General features: G+C 37.1%; 1 protein-coding gene across 1 annotated transcript in view; it reads right to left on the bottom strand.

Annotated features, from left to right (window-relative positions):
• Positions 1-4,011: 4,011 nt before the first annotated feature.
• The window catches only part of LOC120420157 (uncharacterized), a 289,113-nt gene continuing 272,703 nt past the window's right edge, over positions 4,012-20,421 (bottom strand). The window contains exons 5-7 of the mRNA XM_052711204.1: positions 17,391-17,613; positions 9,261-9,356; positions 4,012-4,972 (exon numbers count right to left, since the gene is read on the bottom strand). Of these exons, the coding sequence (XP_052567164.1) occupies positions 4,351-4,972; positions 9,261-9,356; positions 17,391-17,613 (941 nt within the window). The 3' untranslated portion in view covers positions 4,012-4,350. The remainder of the gene's footprint in view (positions 4,973-9,260; positions 9,357-17,390; positions 17,614-20,421) is intronic.

Below are 20,421 nucleotides of genomic sequence, written 5' to 3'. Positions count from 1 at the left end.
AGTCTGATTTTTTTAAACTTTTGCTCTTCTACACATTATCACAAATTGAAAAACGAATCTTGTGCTCCTTGAACTGAACAAATTGGTTGAAATTTGAGTTGTTGCCAGCCATTTCTTTGCGTGACGGGACAACGATTGGAGCAGATTTATGAAAAAACTCCTCTTCCATTCAATGGCTTGCAGACCTTATTTGGTCAATATTTTTGGCGTTTTAGCAAAGAAAATGCATTCAATGAACATTATTTATTAATTTCAAATCATAATAAAAATTAAATTTTTCATTTAAAAATCATAATGAAAACAGAAAAAAGTTTCAATTCAAATTTTATCAAATTTATATCACTACCATCTTGGATTGAAAATTTGTAAATTACTTTCGAGCATTTTTTTTTGAATCATATTTGAAACATAAACAGCCTTAAAAAGGACACAAAAAATGTATTCGTCATTCGATTAACGTCATGATTCGAAATCCGGACACTTAGTAACATATCATTTTTGTTATAGCTGGCAAAATATCATGTAATAAGTTGGAAATGTAGAAACATCATCAGGATGTAGTATAAACAGTCAGTTTCAAAATAAGGAAGCAAAATATGTCTTTTCAAACAATTTTTCATCAGAATTTTAAAATTAAAACGACTTGTTGTGCTTCGAATCCCGGACACTGATAAAAGCTGATTCGAATTCCGGACACTCGATTTTACTTATGAATCGCACAAATTTGGACTGAAATGTTAGTGAATGGCATTCTTTAGGTCTCAAATAAGCTGTTGACATCAAAAAAATCGATAGTTTATATAAAAATTTGCTAGAATTTAAGGAAATCGAAACCATAAATTTCTACTTTGCCATCCCGGTGCTTCGAACGCCTATGAAATATTTCAAGTGATATGTTTCGCATTTTTGGTAAACTTATAATTTTATTTTATTAAATTGTTTTGGCATTAACTACAGCATTCAAACAAGCTTTAAATGAAAGTTGATGTTGGATTTCATCAAATAACACAGTTTTGACATTCATAATGCGAAGTTATATCCAAATAACTGATAAAACAAGATGAAGTGTCCGGGTTTCGAAGCGTCCGGGAATTCGAATCATGACGTTATTTTGTCAATAAATCGTTTAAATCAAAAAAATGTTGAAAAGTAATGCTTTTCGAAACAAGTGCTGAAAAGCTCAACTTTTCGGCACCCATTTCAGTGCTGAAAAGTAGAACTTTCAGCATTTATTGTGAAAAGTGTTGCTATTCGATTCTGTTATTTTTGGTATAGAAAAGTAGGCTTTTTCGTCGTTCAGGAATGACAGGAAAAGTAAGTAGTTAGTTCACGACGGAATTGCAAAAAATATTTTTTCAATCCTTTGCAATATTACAACTAAGAATTCCATTTTAGAAGCAATCAGATTGTAAAGAACAGTTTGCAGAATCAGTTCTCTCGAAAAATGATCAGTTTTGGTTTAGTATAAGCTGAGATCTGGATTTTTTTTTGAAAAGGTCCAATAAACCAAATTTTCAGTTTTTGCTTTTTGGGTGTTTTTGAAATCGCCTTGAGTCAGGGGTATTAAAAAACACCCAAAAAGCAAAAAACAGAAAATTTGGTTTATTGGACCTTTTTAAAAAAAACTCCAGAGATATGCCCGATTTCATGAAATAAAAAGCGACTCTCTCCATTATTAATTATCATTCACACCATAAATACCATCTACTATACCATAAATACCATCTACAATACTGTTAACATTTTGTTGAAACGTGAAAATAATATGTATCATTATTATACAAAAATCATCTTAAAAATCTAAAAACGCTCCAAAATTTTTCAAGAGATCAAAATAGGCAGATTTCTGTCAGTTGGGAATGTCAGTATTGATCTTCTTTAATTTTAACGAAAGTTCATTGACGGGCAATCGAAATTTGGATTAAAAGTTCCGTTTTCCACATATCTTCGATTTCAAAATAAAGGAACCGGTAAAACTTAAACAATACATTTTTGAAAATGTTGATTCAATATTTCGACGTCGTCGTGCTATCTTGTCGCACCCGCAATTTTGACGTTCCGAGAAAAACGCGTTTTAATGTTTGACCTTGAATATACAAAAACGAGAGCACGCAATGTAATCAATAACAAACACGTTTTGTTTGGCTGACCATTCTGTGCATTGTCCCAAAGTTTGGTTGAAGTTGGTTGCTGGAGTCCCGAGTTATAATTACAAATGTCAATCAATTTTCATGGAGTGACAAGATAGCACGACAAGATTGAAACTACTTTCATATGTAAAGTGACAAAAATGCACGGAGTTTTTTCGGTTTTTGTTGAATATCTCAGGATTGAAATCGAATTTTGGGGATCTGTGAAGGTCAAAAGGTGAGGCATTGTGAGCTGCACAAAATGGCGTTATTAACTCAATTTGGCCCAAAATGCACGTACGACAAGTTAGCACGATGGCGACGATTTGACCATTTCTCATAATCGAATGTTGCTTTCAACTATGCATGTCAAAAGAAAAAAAAAATATAAAAAGGTAAATCCTTGCCGATGAATTTCTTTTTTTTTACAAAACTTATTTTTATTAGGTCCTTTTAGGTGCTGTGACCAGGTTAGGACCGAGGGTCAATGGTTTGCCGATGAATTTCACTGATTTAAATTATATTTATATGATAGAAACAAAAAAAAAACCACGATTCGGAAAAGGTGCATTTTGACATAAAAAACATTCAAAGGCTTATTGAATATTCAATTTTAAAGTTTTTGAATGATTTTTGAAGATTTGCTTCAGAAAAGGTTTTTAAAATAAGTGGCACAACAGTAAAAATGCTTTGAAATAATTCGTTTGAAAAAAAAACCATGAATAATATTGTCGTACAAAAAAAAATGCTGAAAAAACAAGTTTTGCAACGAGTTCCTTTCAACAAAAACAACCTTTGAATGGAATTGTAAGTGAAATATCCATGTATTTAGTCAATCCGCCGTTTAAATCAAAACAATGACCTATGCTTATGCTTATGCTAAATCCGCCGTTTAAATCAAAACAATGTTGAAAAGTATTACTTTTCGAAACAAGTGCTAAAAGGTTCACCTTTTCAGCATGCATTTCAGAGCTGAAAAGTAAACTTTTTAGCATTGGTTTTGAAAAGTTTTCTTATTCGATTTTATAATTTTTGTTTGAGAGAACGAGCGTGTTTCGTCATTCAAGAATCACAGGAAAAGTAGTAAGTAGTTTCACGACAGAATTGCAAAAAAAAAAATCAAGATTAAAAATGTTCAAAAATTTTTAAAATTTGTTCTATTTTTCTCGAAAAATCATTGAATCGCAGAGATATTGCTTTTTGAATATTTGAAGATATTTTTTTCAGCGAACAAGTTTTCAACATTTTGGACATATCAAACACGTAGGTATGAAAAACTGAGTCAATTAAAAAAATCGAATATTTATAATTTTCTGAACTCCCAGGCAAATAGTAATAATATTCATCTGAGCGTATTATTTCAGAAAACTGCATGTTAATACAACTATTTTCACCAAGAGTATTGCAACCAGTTTGACTAATAATTTGGCCGCAGAAAAAGTCAAAGTTTTAAAAAATAATTAAATAAAAATAACAATTAATCAAGCCTTTCTGACAAAACATATATGAATGACCCATGAAGTTTATCAAAAAAATTAAAAAATAAAACTCGGTTATGGATTATGGAAATTGAGAGATCGATTTTTGTTATTTATTTAGGGATATTTTGAAGTTTTTTCCCAAGTTGAACTTCAAGCTTTTGATATCAGCTAGATACACAAAATAAATATCTGTCCGCCATAAAAATGCCGCTTGATCCTAAGTCGCAAACACAATCTCGCAACTAAATTATTTTATATTTCATAGTTTTAGAAAACTTCTCAACACATTTTGCGACACTCTGGTTCCAACAAACTGACCTACATATCTTGCTCGCAACCAAACCAGAGCAGCATCCCCATCCATTATTCAAATACATCGCCCTAAAGCTGTAGGCTCTGTGTGCACTGCACGCGCCATTGGATGACTCTCGCGAGTGTTTTGCAACATAAAATCCATCCCCGTTTTTTTTTTCGTCCCCAAAGCTAGTCGCCGGCACGTGCATAAATCTCCTCCACAACAAAACAACAACCCTTTTTTCCTCCCGCTCAAAGCCGGCTTACAACCAAAACACGCGCTTCTTCTACTAAAGGCAAAAAGAGGACAACAACAAAAAAAAAACATATTCATATGCGAAAACTAGACTTCCATGGCGATTTTTGTGTTTGTTTTTATATTTGTGTGATTTTTTTTTCGAAATTTAAAAATATGCGATTTTTTATTTGTATCCACTCTAACCCGGCTAGAGCGGTCCGTCCTTCCCGGGAGGAAGCGCACCTTCTTCACCGCTGCTGCTGCGTTGCGTGCCGGAAATGGTAACAATCGTAACCAAGTCCTGGTTCGGTTTGTCCGGCTTAATACTACTTCCACTGTCGGCCTCAATTGAATCGTGCGTAATTGAATTTCGTTGTTTATGTTTCAGCACCACGGCGGCGGATCCAGTACCGGCGCCGGCCACGTTGTGGTCACCACCAGCAGCAGGCGTTGATTTACTGTCATCTATTTTAATAACCGAAGTCGGCGGTGGTGGCGGTGATGTCGTCGTCGCCATGGTTCCGGCATTATCGTCTGACTTCTGGTCCTGCTGGTCCGGGTCCGGCGTTCCGGACGAGCTTCGCCGGTCGATGGTTCGGTAGGTGGGCGGTGGGGCGCCACCCCCACTCGGATCCGGATGGAGCTGGAGGTGGAGGTGCTGGTCCGGACTGGTGGAACCGTTGAGACTGTTGGTGCTGCTGCCCATGGCGCCGTTGATGATGCCACTGATGCCGCCAAACAGACTGGTCGTGCTGCCGCCGGTGGCCGGGTTGTTGCCGGTGGTGGCGTTGTTGTTGCTGCTGCTATTGTACCGTGAGGTGAGGGGGATTCTGTGGAAGGTAGGCAAACAGAGTTGCGGTTAGTTGGGGTTAGCTTAAGGGTTCTGGCTGGTAAAGTGAGCAATCAATGTGGCACAGATTCGATGCGGGGGAGGTTCAAAAGCAAATATTGGCGTTTGGAATATAACAGTCGATGACCCTTGCTTGAAAGGAAATTTAAACAATTTAATTGACACTGTTGCTATATCGATAAAAACGAGTTCAAACCGCTCATGAATGATTTTCGATATTAAAAAAAATGCAATCAGCATTAAATATCCCGATCACCGCAATTAAATTTTCCTTGTGCGCGCTGACATTAATTTGATAAATATATATTTCTGCCTGTTGGCTACAACACGTGGCTGACAGGCAAAACCATAATGCATTAATGTTGAATTCATATTGTGTATTACGTTTTGATCAGCACACGTGTGAGACATTTGTGGCAGATTGTTGCAGAATGATGGTTATTTAATTGGAAGCAGCAAAAAAGCAATAGCCCAAATCATGAAATAAATTATTGCGCATTATGGTAAAATATTTCAAACCTTCCTTCAAAAATTTAATTCTGTTTCTTGAGGTTTTTTTTAAATATACAAGCCAAAGTTGAACAAATTCTAAGCAATTCTCAACGAAATCGTTTTTTTTTAATTTTAATTTTTATTTTTTTTATAATCCAGCTGATACTTTTTTGGTGCCTTAGGTATGCCCAAAGAAGCCATTTGGCATCATTAGTTTGTCCATATAATTTTCCATACAAATTTGAAGGCTGTCCATACAAAAATGAAATATGAATATTCAAAAATATGCATCTTTTAACGTGATGACTTCCATCAATGCCATGATTTTTCGTTCAAAGATATAAATTTTGCGTAGTTTTTAATATTTTGACAAAATTCCTTCTACAAGTTGTTTAGAATAGTGCCCTACATATGCTGATTCCTTTTGGTAACGATTATCCCATTCCTTGCAAAGTTATGGAAATCGTCATTAATCAATGATTGCCAACTAGGACGTCAATGATTGTACCACAAAATTATATAAATTTTCAAACGCATTTGATTTAGACCAAAAATTCTTTCAGTGGCTTCAAGAAGGCAACAACCGGCACATGCTGATTCCTTTTGGTGAAGAAATTCGTTAAATTGAATTTGATACAGAATATTTTATAGTGATGATCAATTTTCTTCGAAAATGATCAACGGCTTCACCTTAAATAAATTTTTTTGATCGATTTGGTGTCTTGGCAAAGTTTAAGGTATGGACAAAAACTACGGTGAAAATACACGGTAAAAAATTGTGATTTATAATTTGACTTTTTGTAACTAAAACTTAGTTTTAGAGAAACACATTTTATTCTGATTTGTTTTAGGGGACATCAAATGCCAACTTTTCAGAAATTTCCAGAATTTGCAAAAAATCTGTCCGAGTAATAATTTTTCAAATCAATTATGATTTTTTCAAAAAATCAAAATATTTGTCGTAAATTTTTTTCAAACTATTTTTCGATGTATAATCTAGTTTGCAATCTTAAAGTACTTCAGTGAAATTTTTGATAAACAGCACTGTTTTCAAGTTAAAGCAGTTAATCCTTTTTTTAATTGTTGCCCATGTTTTCCTACTTTTGAAAGAATATGAAAAGCTGAGAAAATTTTCTATATTTTGCTTTTTTGAACTTTGTTGATACGACGTTTAGTTGCAAAGATATTGCCATGCAAAGATAAAAAAAAAGAAAAAAATATGTTTTCAAAGTCTCACCCAAACAACCTACCATTTTCTAACGTCGATATCTCAGCAACTAATGGTCCGATTTTCAATGTTAAAATATGAAACATTCGTGAAATTTTCCGATCTCTTCGAAAACAATATTTTCAAAATATTTAAATCAAAACTATCGTTTTATAGAGGCCAAACATTCAATATTACGTCCTTTTGAAAGTTAGAAAATGGTGGGTTGTTTGGATGAGATTTAGAAAACATCAATTTTTCTGTTTTTAAACTTTTGCGTGGCAATATCTCAGCAATTAAGGGTCGTATCAACAAGGTTCAAAATATTCAGGTTTTTAAGCGAAAATGGCGTTTGAAAGTTGAACGCCCGAAATGTCAAAATCACGCAGTGGTACCAACATTGGGACCATCCACAAACCACGTGGACACTTTTTTGGAAATCTCAACCCCCCCCCCCCCCCTCGTGGACAATTGTCCATACAAAAAAAATCTTTTTTGTATGGATCGTGGACAATCGCCATACCCCCCCCCCCCCCTAAAGTGTCCACATGGTTTATGGATGGTCCCATTACGAAAAAAGTGTGCCATGGCATGACATCCACATTTTTTTCTAATGTTAATGCTACTGCGCGATATTGACACTTCGGACGTTCACCATTCGAACGTCATCTTCGGTCAAAAACCTCGATAGAGAATTTTCTCAGCCTTTCAAAAATATTTTTTTCAAAAGTGGGCAAACATGGGCACTAATTTTTAGAAATGGAAAACTGCGATTTTTTTCAGAAAAGTTAACTAAAAATGGCTATTACTTGAAAACGGTGCAGTTTATCAAAAAATTCACTGAAGTACTTTTTGATTGCAAATTCTATTTTAAATCGAAAAATCAGTATTAATTTAAAAAAAATCATAACTCGGTCGAAGATTTTTTGCCCATTCTGCAAATTTCTGAAAAGTTGGCATTTGATGTCCCCGAAACATATCAGAAAATGAAAAAAAAAATGTTTTTTTGCAAATCAAGTTTTAGTGACAAAATGTGAAACTAAAAACCACAAAAAAAATTCACCGTGTACCATTGTTTTCAGTGTAGTCCTTATCCATACCTACAACTTTGCCAAAGACACCAAATCGATCAAAAAAATCTTTCAAAAGATACAGATTTTTTGATTTTCATGTATCATTTTTGTATGGACAGCTGCTAAATTGGTATGGAAAATTATATGGACAAACTAATAATGCAAAATGGCCTCTTTGGGCATACCGAAGACACCAAAAAAGTTTCAGCCGGATTAAAAAAATACAAAAATTAAAATAAATAACAAGGATCGATTTCGTAAAGAACTGCACACAAGTTAAACAAAAAAAGGCTATAGCTTGAAAACGGTGCACTTTATCAAAATTTCACTGAAGTACTTTTTGATTGCAAATTTAATTTTACATCGAAAAATTAAGTGGAAAATTTTTTGCGACCAATATTTGGATTTAAAAAAAATCTAAATCGATTCAAAAATTCAGAACTCGGCCAAAGATTTTTTTGCACATTCACCAATTTCTTTTTTTTTTTTTTTTCATTGCAGTTTACGGAGAGATTGGGAGACTCAGCTGTGAGAGCGCATAGTCGAGGAAAAGGGGTGGAGTGGTAGAGAGAAAATCAATGGGAATCACGAAACACAAGAAGAGATCTCACAAGCTATAATGACGGTCGCTATACTCTCGGATTTTTTTGGTGCAGAGATAACCAAATGATAGTTTTTTTTATCACTCATTTTCATCACTGCTTCAGAGTCTTCATCCCGAATTTCAGTCAATTTGGTCCATCCCATCTCGGGATATCGTGGCACTCGTAAATCAACTCGGTGTTTAGAGTAAAACGCTCACAAAGTTTGATAGTTCGCTTTGAGCATGGCAACATTTTGAGCTTAAATCGTCTCTTACTTAGTTTAATCATGAAATATCCTCATGACCTATCAGGAGTGATGATGATTTTGAACCTTTTTAATAGATTTATATTTTCTGTACATTTTTGTACATTTCACAAACAATTCACAAAATGTTGAAGATATGAACGAGACTTTGCTGGACTATAAATTGTCCTGAAATTAAGAAACAACAATAGTTAAATTTTGATTCTCAAAAATATAAATTCTAAATATTATGTTTTCGTTTTTCTTTAGGATACAAAAAAAAACAAAATGATACATAAATTAAATTAAAAAAACAAACCATGGAGACGCTCGGTAAACCACAGACCCATGTGTGTTATATCGAGCGATAAATCGTCCAAACAAAGTGCATATTTACGCAAATCACACCCCCACCCAGCTCGACCGTGTGACCTAAAAGGCTGAAACCGTGTCCTTGTCTCGAAGTGGCCCCTCCAGGGGAATCCACACTCTCATCAATTATGCAGTAAACATTAGAAACTCGCTCTCGCCTTTGCCATTACAATCCCCTGCGGACTGCCATCAATCTTGCCGCGCCATCCATCTATCTCCCTGGAACCCGAACCGATCAGAACCTGCCCCACTTAGTAGGAAGTAGCAGCCAGCACCGTCACTTGATAGATACTTACCTTAGTAGACTCCCGACGTTGGATCGATAGGTTGGTGGGGGCGACGCCGTGCTGCGCATTCTTCCAGATTGACGATCTCTATCCAATAGAAGAAGCCTGTCCAGAGGGGGGAAGAATCGAATTGGGGCGATTAGTACAAGTGTCTAAGAATACCGTCTAACGGAGAGGAACTGAATATTACTCTAATTTAGGTGATTTGGTTTATGGTAATAAATTGTATTGACTTTAACATTGCAGATTAAAATAAGGTGTTATATGGTTTTGAAACAATATCTTCATAAATAAAAAGATCCCATTTCTACGGTACACTGACCGTCCAACGGTCACATCCGTGTGCCGTTTGCTTTCAATTTAGGCCTCTCCGGCCGGCTCTCGTCCTGTGAACCCTAGGTCAACATGGCGATGATAACTCCTGCGGAGCTTGTTTAAATCTCCGGCATAATTTAGTACCTCCTGTGTGGATATCTCACCACCTTCCCTCTCTACCACCGTCCCTTCAAAAGGCCTAAGCGTGCCTGAACGACGATGCCCCGAACCGAACCAAAGTTTTCCCATGGCCCGTACTAAAATTGAGATAAATGTTCAACTGTTAATCTAAATAATTACCATCGGCCCCTAACTGCCGAGGGGCAGTTGCAGTTGATTTCGAACCTGGCCGGCCGCAGTGGCAAATCACACATATATCAGGTTGGTCAGTCCAACGCAGTCACCGCCGGAACAGGGCCCGCAAAACTTTGTCATATCTCTTCTCTTCTCCCTCTTTGCGATTTGCGACGTGATTCCATGAGAAGGTGGAAGAGGTGGCTCAGTGTGTTTAATAATGACTAAACATGGCAGCACCTACTAACTTCCACACTCTCTCTCGCTAGCAATGTTTCAGTGGAGTACAATTTGTCTAAATCTCATTTGGAAAATTGTTTTAATTAGTAATTGAATTATTCAGGACTGTGTCGTGTGATTATGTACATAATTAATTTTGAATAATGGCGGGATACGTTGCGGGTGATGATGGTAGGCGCCAACGAAACTAACCACGAGACAGACAGACAAACAGATCGCACTTTTGAGGGTTGACACGTGCAAGAACACCACCGCTGTGGTGTCGGGAAATTTGATGATTGCTGGTTAGTGCGATCATTTTGAAATCAAATTGTGCATTTTCTTGCTAAGTTTCCATTATGCTGACTATTTCCAACATGTCTTCATAATCGGGTGGAATGATTTTATTAACTTTTGTTATTTATTTATTGAATCATCAGACTTCAGAATTACCCAATGAATTAAAATAAAAACAGTTTCAGTAAGAGGAAACCATCTGGTTCTATGAACAAAACCAGTGTTTTTCCACGTTTGATAAACAAATGCATGGATGGATGACTGTTTAGATTATTTTAAATGAAATGTACAAATCTTTGAAATGTCAATGTGACGTTTGTAAATACATATGTAAATTAAAATAAATCGTCTTAACAGCTACTTTTAAATCATTTTTCGTATCATTGTTCAGTTTTGTTCATAAGCAATTCATTTTTGGTAGAATGCTGACTTAAAAATAAAATGCATTATTTTAACATTTATTATTTGAGCTTTCAACAAATGCTGAACTCCCAGTTTATGTACTAAAAATCATTGTCACCTCCTTGTTGAAAATTAGATATAACTAAAATTTTCATGGAATATAATTCGGTGAAAAAAAATCAATTACTTCTTCACGGTTTTTAAATAATTGCAAATTTATTTAAATCACTTAACTTAAAAATTATATGTAGGCTATAAATTCGAATCCTTGAAAGGGGATTTCAACAATGGCAAAGTACCTGAATTATTAACTGTGAAAAAAACGGCATATTCTCGACAGTTGAATGACTAAAGTGTTTTAACCTTAGTTTTTCAATCATTAGTTTTCAAAAAAAATTGAGTTATAACGAAAACAATTTTTTGCCTAACAAAACATCGAAATTTCACCAAACATTGAAAATATGTTAAAATAATCTCAAAAATGTAATAAATGTCTATCACCGCAGGAATATGAAATGTTCAAACTCTGATACCGGAGACACCTTTGAAAAAAAAAAAATGGAAACAAAATCTAAAATATGGTCACCCCTGATGACGGTAGGCTTTTCAAATTTTTTATTTGACTTTATGACCGGATTGCTGGTTGTTGAAATGCAGTCTAAGAGAGTGTTAAGTATAATCTTTATGATACATTTTCTACTCGTGATGTTTTGGTTCGATTTTCATAATTTTAAAAAATTAAACCGTTGTGAAATTGTCTGCTCTCTTCTATTAAAATAACGTTGCGATAAAAAAATTATAGGCGCTCTCAGTCCATTCAAGGGGATAATCTTGACTCAAAAAATTCGATATGATTTTTATAGAAAAGAGCAGAAAATTACACAAAAGTTCAAATGAACCAATAGTTTTTGAAAAATAAGGGTTAGTCAAGGAGGTGTTAGACTATGACAAACAAACAAACTCGCACTTTTTCGTTTTTGACTGTTTTCCAAACTCGTAAACAAAGCAAAATGTATGCAGGGTCACGTTTTTGCAAACAAATGCAGGCAAAACATCATACTGTCAAAAAATGCGAGTTTGTTTGTAATTGTCTGATACCTCCTTTAGATAACAATGAGGAAAATTAATTTTTTACAAAAATTAAGGGGTTACATAAATGTAGAAAATCTCAATATTTTATATTTTCGAAAATTTATTAAATCCTTTATAAAGATGATATCCAATCTCTCCTGAAAGTTTCATGAAGATATTTCATGATTTAAGTGAGAAGAAGACGATTTTAGTTTAAATTTTTGCCATGCGCAAAGCGAATTGTCTTAATTTGTGAGCGTTTTTCTCGGAACACCGAGTTGATTTGCGGGTGCCACGATATCTCGAGATGGGATGGACCAAATTGGCTGAAGTTTGGGGTGAAAAAACATACTTTTTTAATATGAAAAAAAGAAAAATATTTTTATCATTTTTAATTTTTTAAATATAAAAATTTATATAACAAGCCATATTGTCAGCATCTGCATTGAAAAAGTGTTTTAAAGTTCATTTTACACTAGTTTAGTTGTTTTGCAATAATTAATTTTCAAAAAATGAAAGATTTAACGAAAACAGAAGCGAAAACAAAACCTAAACATCGAAAATTATCAAAATTTCCAACGATTTTTAAACCAACTCAAACATGCCAAAAGTGATTCTAAACGCAGGAAAACGCATTTTAACTTGATTCCAGCTGATTGTACTTAAGAGCGAGTCCACGAACAGGGCAGTATGAGACGTCGTTTGGACCTCTCCAATTTGCCTGAAATTTTAAGGGGTTGTTCGTACATATAAAACTAGCATCTGGCAAAAATATGAGCACTCTAGGTCAACGGTAAGTGGGGCAAATCGGTACACAAAGGTGAATTAAAAAAATGAAACATTACGCCCTTTCAAAATGTTTGTCTTGATTTGATTTTTTTAAATGTTTTTTTTTGGAAAAGATCAGAAAATTTCACGAATGTTTCATGTTTTAACATTGAAAATCGGATTATTTTGCTTGCTGAGATATAAACCTAAGAAAATTGTGGGCTGTTTGAGTGTGGCGTCGAAAAATTCAATATTAAAGTTTCTATTTCTTTGAGCAGCTGTATCTCAGCAACCAGAGGTAAAATCTTCAATGTCTCTTAGACAATTTTATAGCAAATTTTCTTTTCAAAAAAATTAGGAATGGTTACTCATCATCACTATTTTTAAAAATCGAAAAAAATGCAAATATTTCGCTAAATTCAAACTTTCGGTGGCTATATCTTGAAAACAGAGCCGTTTATCAAAAAAATCTGAACAGTACTTTTCGATTCTGGACCATCCATAAACCACGTGGACACTTTTTTGGGATCCTTAACCCCCCCCCCCCCCCTTCGTGGACAATTGTCCATACAAAAAAAATCTTTTTTGTATGGAGCGTGGACAATCGCCATACCCCCCCCCCCCCCTAAGTGTCCACGTGGTTTATGGATGGTCCCTTGGAAATTCAATTTAACATTTAAAAATTTCGTAATTTTTTTTTTCATGAATTTTGACAAAGGACTTTGTCTTAAAGCTCTATCTGCGGTGTCAATGCAAAATTTTTCGAAAATGTAGCGTTACCGTCGCAAGCCCTCGGCGTGACATTCTGTTTCTGTTGCGTAGATGCCGTGAAAACTATTTAAGCTAAAAGTTAGCCTCTGGAGGATTTAGTGTCCATCAGACTTTCATCAAAGACGGACCTTACGTTGGGAATTTTATTGCTCACACACACACACACGCAGGTGGTGCACGAACTTGAGAGGAGGTCCAAGAAGTTATTGACGGTAGCCAGAACGGTCACCGGAATACCGAAATTATTGGGAACAATTTGGTAGGATATCGGCCACACCCGGTGTGGCCAATGCCCTGAGGGAAGGTTCTACCGGGAGGACATTTACGGAACCATACAAATTTGGGTAATATGGGTATCAAAATTCATGGTTTTTGATACTGGTAATGAAAATGACCATTTTGGCAGGATTGGCCACACCCGGAGTGGCCATTGCCCTGAGGGAAGGTTCTACCGGGAGGACATTTACGGAACCATATAAATTTGGGCAATATGGGTATCAAAATTCATGGTTTTTGATACTGGCAATGAAAATGGCCATTTTGGCAGGATTGGCCACACCCGGAGTGGCCAGTGCCCTGAGGGAAGGTTCTACCGGGAGGACATTTACGGAACCATACGTCTTGGGGCAATATGCGTATCAAAATTCATGGTTTTTGATACTGGTGATGAAAATGGCCATTTTGGCAGAATTGGCCACACCCGGAGTGGCCATTGCCCTGAGGGAAGGTTCTACCGGGAGGACATTTACGGAACCATATAATTTTGGGCAATATGGGTATCAAAATTCATGGTTTTTGATACTGGTAATGAAAATGGCCATTTTGGCAGGATTGGCCACACCCGGAGTGGCCATTGCCCTGAGGGAAGGTTCTACCGGGAGGACATTTACGGAACCATACGACTTGGGGCAATATGCGTATCAAAATTCATGGTTTTTGATTCTGGTGATGAAAATGGCCATTTTGGCAGGATTGGCCACACCCGGAGTGGCCATTGCCCTGAGGGAAGGTTCTACCGGGAGGACATTTACGGAACCATACAAATTTGGGCAATATGGGTATCAAAATTCATGGTTTTTGATACTGGTAATGAAAATGATCATTTTGGCAGGATTGGCCACACCCGGAGTGGCCATTGCCCTGAGGGAAGGTTCTACCGGGAGGACATTTACGGAACCATACAAATTTGGGCAATATGGGTATCAAAATTCATGGTTTTTGATACTGGTAATGAAAATGACCATTTTGGCAGGATTGGCCACACCCGGAGTGGCCATTGCCCTGAGGGAAGGTTCTACCGGGAGGACATTTACGGAACCATATAATTTTGGGCAATATGGGTATCAAAATTCATGGTTTTTGATACTGGTAATGAAAATGGCCATTTTGGCAGGATTGGCCACACCCGGAGTGGCCATTGCCCTGAGGGAAGGTTCTACCGGGAGGACATTTACGGAACCATACGACTTGGGGCAATATGCGTATCAAAATTCATGGTTTTTGATACTGGTGATGAAAATGGCCATTTTGGCAGGATTGGCCACACCCGGAGTGGCCATTGCCCTGAGGGAAGGTTCTACCGGGAGGACATTTACGGAACCATACAAATTTGGGCAATATGGGTATCAAAATTCATGGTTTTTGATACTGGTAATGAAAATGATCATTTTGGCAGGATTGGCCACACCCGGAGTGGCCATTGCCCTGAGGGAAGGTTCTACCGGGAGGACATTTACGGAACCATACAAATTTGGGCAATATGGGTATCAAAATTCATGGTTTTTGATACTGGTAATGAAAATGACCATTTTGGCAGGATTGGCCACACCCGGAGTGGCCATTGCCCTGAGGGAAGGTTCTACCGGGAGGACATTTACGGAACCATATAAATTTGGGCAATATGGGTATCAAAATTCATGGTTTTTGATACTGGTAATGAAAATGGCCATTTTGGCAGGATTGGCCACACCCGGAGTGGCCATTGCCCTGAGGGAAGGTTCTACCGGGAGGACATTTACGGAACCATACGACTTGGGGCAATATGCGTATCAAAATTCATGGTTTTTGAAACCGGTAATGAAAATGGCCATTTTGACCGAATTGGTAACACCCGGAGTGGCCAGTGCCCTCGGGAAGGTTCTACCAGGGGGACATTAATCGAACCATACGACTTGGGGCAATATGGGTATCAAAATTGCCCCAAGTCGTATGGTTCGATTAATGTCCCCCTGGTAGAACCTTTCCCAGGGCACTGACCACTCCGGGTGTGGCCAATCCGGTCAAAATGGCCATTTTCATTACAAGTTTCAAAAACCATGAATTTTGATACCCATATTGCCCCAAGTCGTATGGTTCGATTAATCTCCCCCCCCCCCCCCCCTGTAGAACCTTCCCCAGGACAATTGCCACTCCGGGTGTGGCCAATCCGGTCAAAATGGCCATTTTCATTACCAGTTTAAAAAACCATGAATTTTGATACCCATATTGCCCCAAGTCGTATGGTTCGATTAATGTCCCCCCGGTAGAACCTTCCCGAGGGCACTGGCCACTCCGGGTGTGGCCAATCCGGTCAAAATGCCCATTTTCATTACCAGTTTCAATAACCATGAATTTTGATACCCATATTGGCCCAAGTCGTATGGTTCGAATAAAGTCCCCCCGGTAGAACCTTCCCGAGGGCACTGGCCACTCCGGGTGTGGCCAATATCCTATAAATGTGGTCCCAAGCCCATTGCCCCAAATCATTCTGGTCCGGTGACCGTCCTTACAATCTTCATAAGAACAGAATTCCTCCCAATTTAGTGCACAAACTGTGTCTTTCAATGTGTGCGTGTGTGTGTGTGAGCAATAAAATTACCACCGTGGATCCGCTTTTGTCGAAACCTCGTAAGGCACTGAATTTTTCTGAGGCTATCTGTTAGCTTAAATAGTTCGCATGAAATGTGGCAACATGCTGCAAATTTTGCCTCCTCTCCTGTTTACGTGGAACTGTCACGCGAGAATGTTGCACCACTGTTTCCACAGAGGTGCCAAAGATTGAAAACATTTTATAGGAATTAATTATTTAGGATTAAATACATAGGCAATGTTTTAAAAATATAAAATAAAATAGAATATTTTTTAGGAATTTTGTACAAAGTTCTTTGTCATATTGGTCATGTAGAACATAACCACCTGCACCTTTTTTTCCAAAAATCACTATTTGTTAAAAAAATTTAACTCGACGTCAGATTTTTCACCATGTTTCTCTATAGCCCAAAAGTTGCGAATTTTTGTCCCCTAAAACAAATCAAAAAATGTCGAAAATAAAAAAATACGTATTTTGCGAAATTGAGTTTTTGTAAAAAAAAAGTTGAATAAAAAATCTACAAAAAAAATTTCCGTGTACCTTTTTTTTTCTCAAAAGTCCTCAACAATACCTACAACTTTGCCGAAGACACCAAATTGATCAGAAAATTCACTCAATAGTTGCAGCTGTTTGAATATTTACGTACCATTTTTGAATGGACAGCAACCAAAATTGTATGGAGACTTGTATGGGTGAACCAATGACACAAAATAGCTTCTTTGGTCATAGGGAAGGCCCCCACAAAGTTTGAGCCAAATAAAAAAATACATATAAAATCTATTTCCGGATTTGGTAGAGAATTGCTCATACTCATTTTATATGACCAGCCCGCAAAATTGTTTGGAGCCTGACAAATGGGTCATTTCACCCCAACAAAAATACAAATTCGAAATCGACCTTTTTGACCATGCTAAAATTTGCAGTTTTACCCCTTTTGTGATCACGCCATCAATTCTTCCAAACTGCACTTGATTTTGACAAAATATTAACCACATTTCAAACTAATCGTAGCAATTTTAGCTAATGGCTGGTCGTAAATAATTATTATCGTTGCACACAACCCACTCCACCAACACAAACCCACACTGCATCACAAAATGTGGTGGGAAAATATGAAAATATTAGTTTCAACCGCATCCCTCTCTTTCACTCACCTTAACCTGTACTCCTGCATGCTGGCCTGGTAGGATGGCGGTGGTGGCCGGTGCTGGAACTCCGGATACAGCAGTCCGTGGGGGGTGCTTCCGCCGCGGCCACACGGTCGACGCGAGCACCGGCCCAGATCGACGGTCGAGCCGAGCCCGAGACAGGGCGGCGCCCCGGGGGCCGTCATACGCCACGCGGCGCCACTCACGGTCACCAAAATCACTCCGACACCTGGAATTGGAGAGTGGGGGAAATTTTGATTTATTAGTGGTTTGCTGATTTGTTGTACAATTTGACACATCGTTTGAGGATAACTTTAAACTAAACAACATATCGTCAACATATTTAAATATCCTTCATTAACACAAGAAAAATAAACAGCTTGCGGTGCGAACCCAAAAAATTAAATAATGGACAAAATTGGACGCGCGCGAGAAATTCTAAATGAATTAAACGGCTAAAATACATAAACGCTGAAACTCGCCGCACCAAAGTTGTTTCACCAGCGCGGAAATTGACGGACGGAAAGTTCGGGAGTCGGGGTTGGAAAATTTTCTTCCCCTTAGCTGTGCTGTTGCTCCTCTCGTTGAGTTGAAGAAGTGGCATTTTCTTAAGTGGTCTTGCTCGGTCTCCCCGAAGAACAGCGACGATGCTGGATTTCCCGAAGGGGAAAGTTTTTTAATTAAGATGTTAATTTACGTCTTCTTCCTGGGTGCAGCACTTTTTTCGAGCGCTTTTTTTTTCCTTCTGCGTTCGAACATGGCAAAATGACGACGAAGGATAATGTCATCGAACACGGCGAAACACCGGGAAGAGTTTCCCTTCCCGCGGGACTTTTAATTGCAGCTTTATTCATTATTCATGCATGAAGGCATCTAGTCGGGCGAAACTTTATCGTGTTTCATTAAGTTATCGAATTATGCTTCATTTAAAGGTTTGGAAAATTTGTGTGACGACTTTTTTTTCTATTTAAAGTTGCTTTTGGAATAAAATTAAAGATTTTGCTGCGGAGTTGTTACAAATATTCAGCTTATTTATACAGCCATTCCCCACGAAAACAGCATGGTTCAAAAAAAAAAGTTCTCCGATCGAGCTCAATTTTTTTCTGGGAAATCCTTGGCCGACCCATAGACCCATATTTTTTTCGTTTGGCCATTAGGGTGACCTACGCCGTGTTAGGATGGTCCGAAAAATTGCAATTTTCGTCGATTTTCTCAAAAACCACTTTTTTCAAAAAATCGTATCTCTGCGCCTTTTCATCCGATTTTAGCTGTTTTAGACGCAAAAGAAAGTGAATTAGTTTGGCTATTTAAGAAAAATAGTAAGAAGTTTCAAAAATCTAGCTTAACATATGAAAAGGTCGTATGAAAACTTAAAATGCTGTCTCGGGACCAAAAAGCCTATGTCTGAAAATATTTTTATCGGATTCCTCGGAAAATTTTACATAACATATCAACAAATGGTGAAGTTATGTTTTCGATACTCTGAGATACGATTTTTTGAAAATAAAAAAATAAAGTTTTTCGACGCGCGACGCGCAAAAGTGGAAAAAGGACGAAAACGGGAAAAAACGACTTTTTTCACTAAAACGGCGATAACTTGAAAATTTTAGCGATGACCTATACATGTTAGGGTACCAAAAGTTGCGAATCAATTACGAAAATTTTGGTACCCTAACATGTATAGGTCATCGCTAAAGTTTTTAAGTTATCGCCGTTTTAGTGAAAAACTAACTTAATCCACCTATGTGGTTGATGCCTTCCTCACTTTTTATCAACAATGTGTAATATGAGTGGTTTGGACACATATCACAGCTATTTTTTTTAGATCCAGAAAAATATGTACATAAATAGCACTTAAGTGGTCATAACTCGAGACAGAGTTGCCAGATCTTCAATGTTATGGACTCGTTAGAAAGGTCTCTTGATTATCTAACCAACGATGGGTCGGATGATGGACCCGGACATCGTTTACATACATTTAAGTGAGATCCGGCATCAAAAAAGTACATAAATATCACTTAAGTGATCATAACTCGAGACAGGGTTGCCAGATCTTGAATGTTCTGGACTCGTTGGAATGGTCTATTGATTACCTAACCAACGATGGGTCGGATGATGGATTTGGACATCGTTTACATACATTTAAGTGAGATCCGGCTTCAAAAAAGTACATAAATTTCACTTAAGTGGTCATAACTCAAGACAGGGTTGCCAGATCTTGAATGTTGTGGACTTGTTGGAAAGGTCTCTTGATTACCTAACCAACGATGGGTCGGATGATGGAACCGGACATCGTTTACATGCATATAAATGAGATCCGGATATATGTGAAAACACATTTTTATACATAACTTTTGAACTACTTATCGAAACTTCAAACAATTCAATAGCGATGTATGGGACCCTTAACCAAGTCGAATGAAACCGGTTTGATCAAAATCGGTACAGCCAGTGCTGAGAAAACTTGGCAAGAATTTTGAACACATACATACATACACACACACACATACACACACACATACATACACACACACACACAGACATTTGTTCAGTTTTCGATTCTGAGTCGATAAGTATACATAAAGGTGTGTCTCTGAGCTCTTAATGAAAAGTTCATTTTTAGAGCAGGATTATAGCCTTACCTCAGTGAGGAAGGAGCAGTTCTCTAGGATTTCGGTCATTCGATTTTTTTTGTATTTTTTAATCCGACTGAAACTTTTTTGGTGCCTTCGGTATGCCCAAAGAAGCCATTTTGCATCATTAGTTTGTCCATATAATTTTCCATACAAATTCGGCAGCTGTCCATACAAAAATGATGTATGAAAATTCAAAAATCTGTATCTTTTGAAGGAATTTTTTGATCGATTTGGTGTCTTCGGCAAAGTTGTAGGTATGGATACGGACTACACTGGAAAAAAATAATACACGGTAAAAAAAATTTGGTGATTTTTTTATTTAACTTTTTATCACTAAAACTTGATTTACAAAAAAACACTATTTTTAATTTTTTTTATTTTTTGATATGTTTTAGAAGGCA

This window comes from Culex pipiens, chromosome 3 (genome assembly GCF_016801865.2).
Source record: "Culex pipiens pallens isolate TS chromosome 3, TS_CPP_V2, whole genome shotgun sequence".
NCBI lineage: Eukaryota > Metazoa > Arthropoda > Insecta > Diptera > Culicidae > Culex > Culex pipiens.
This window is presented reverse-complemented; position numbering and strand designations above follow the sequence as displayed.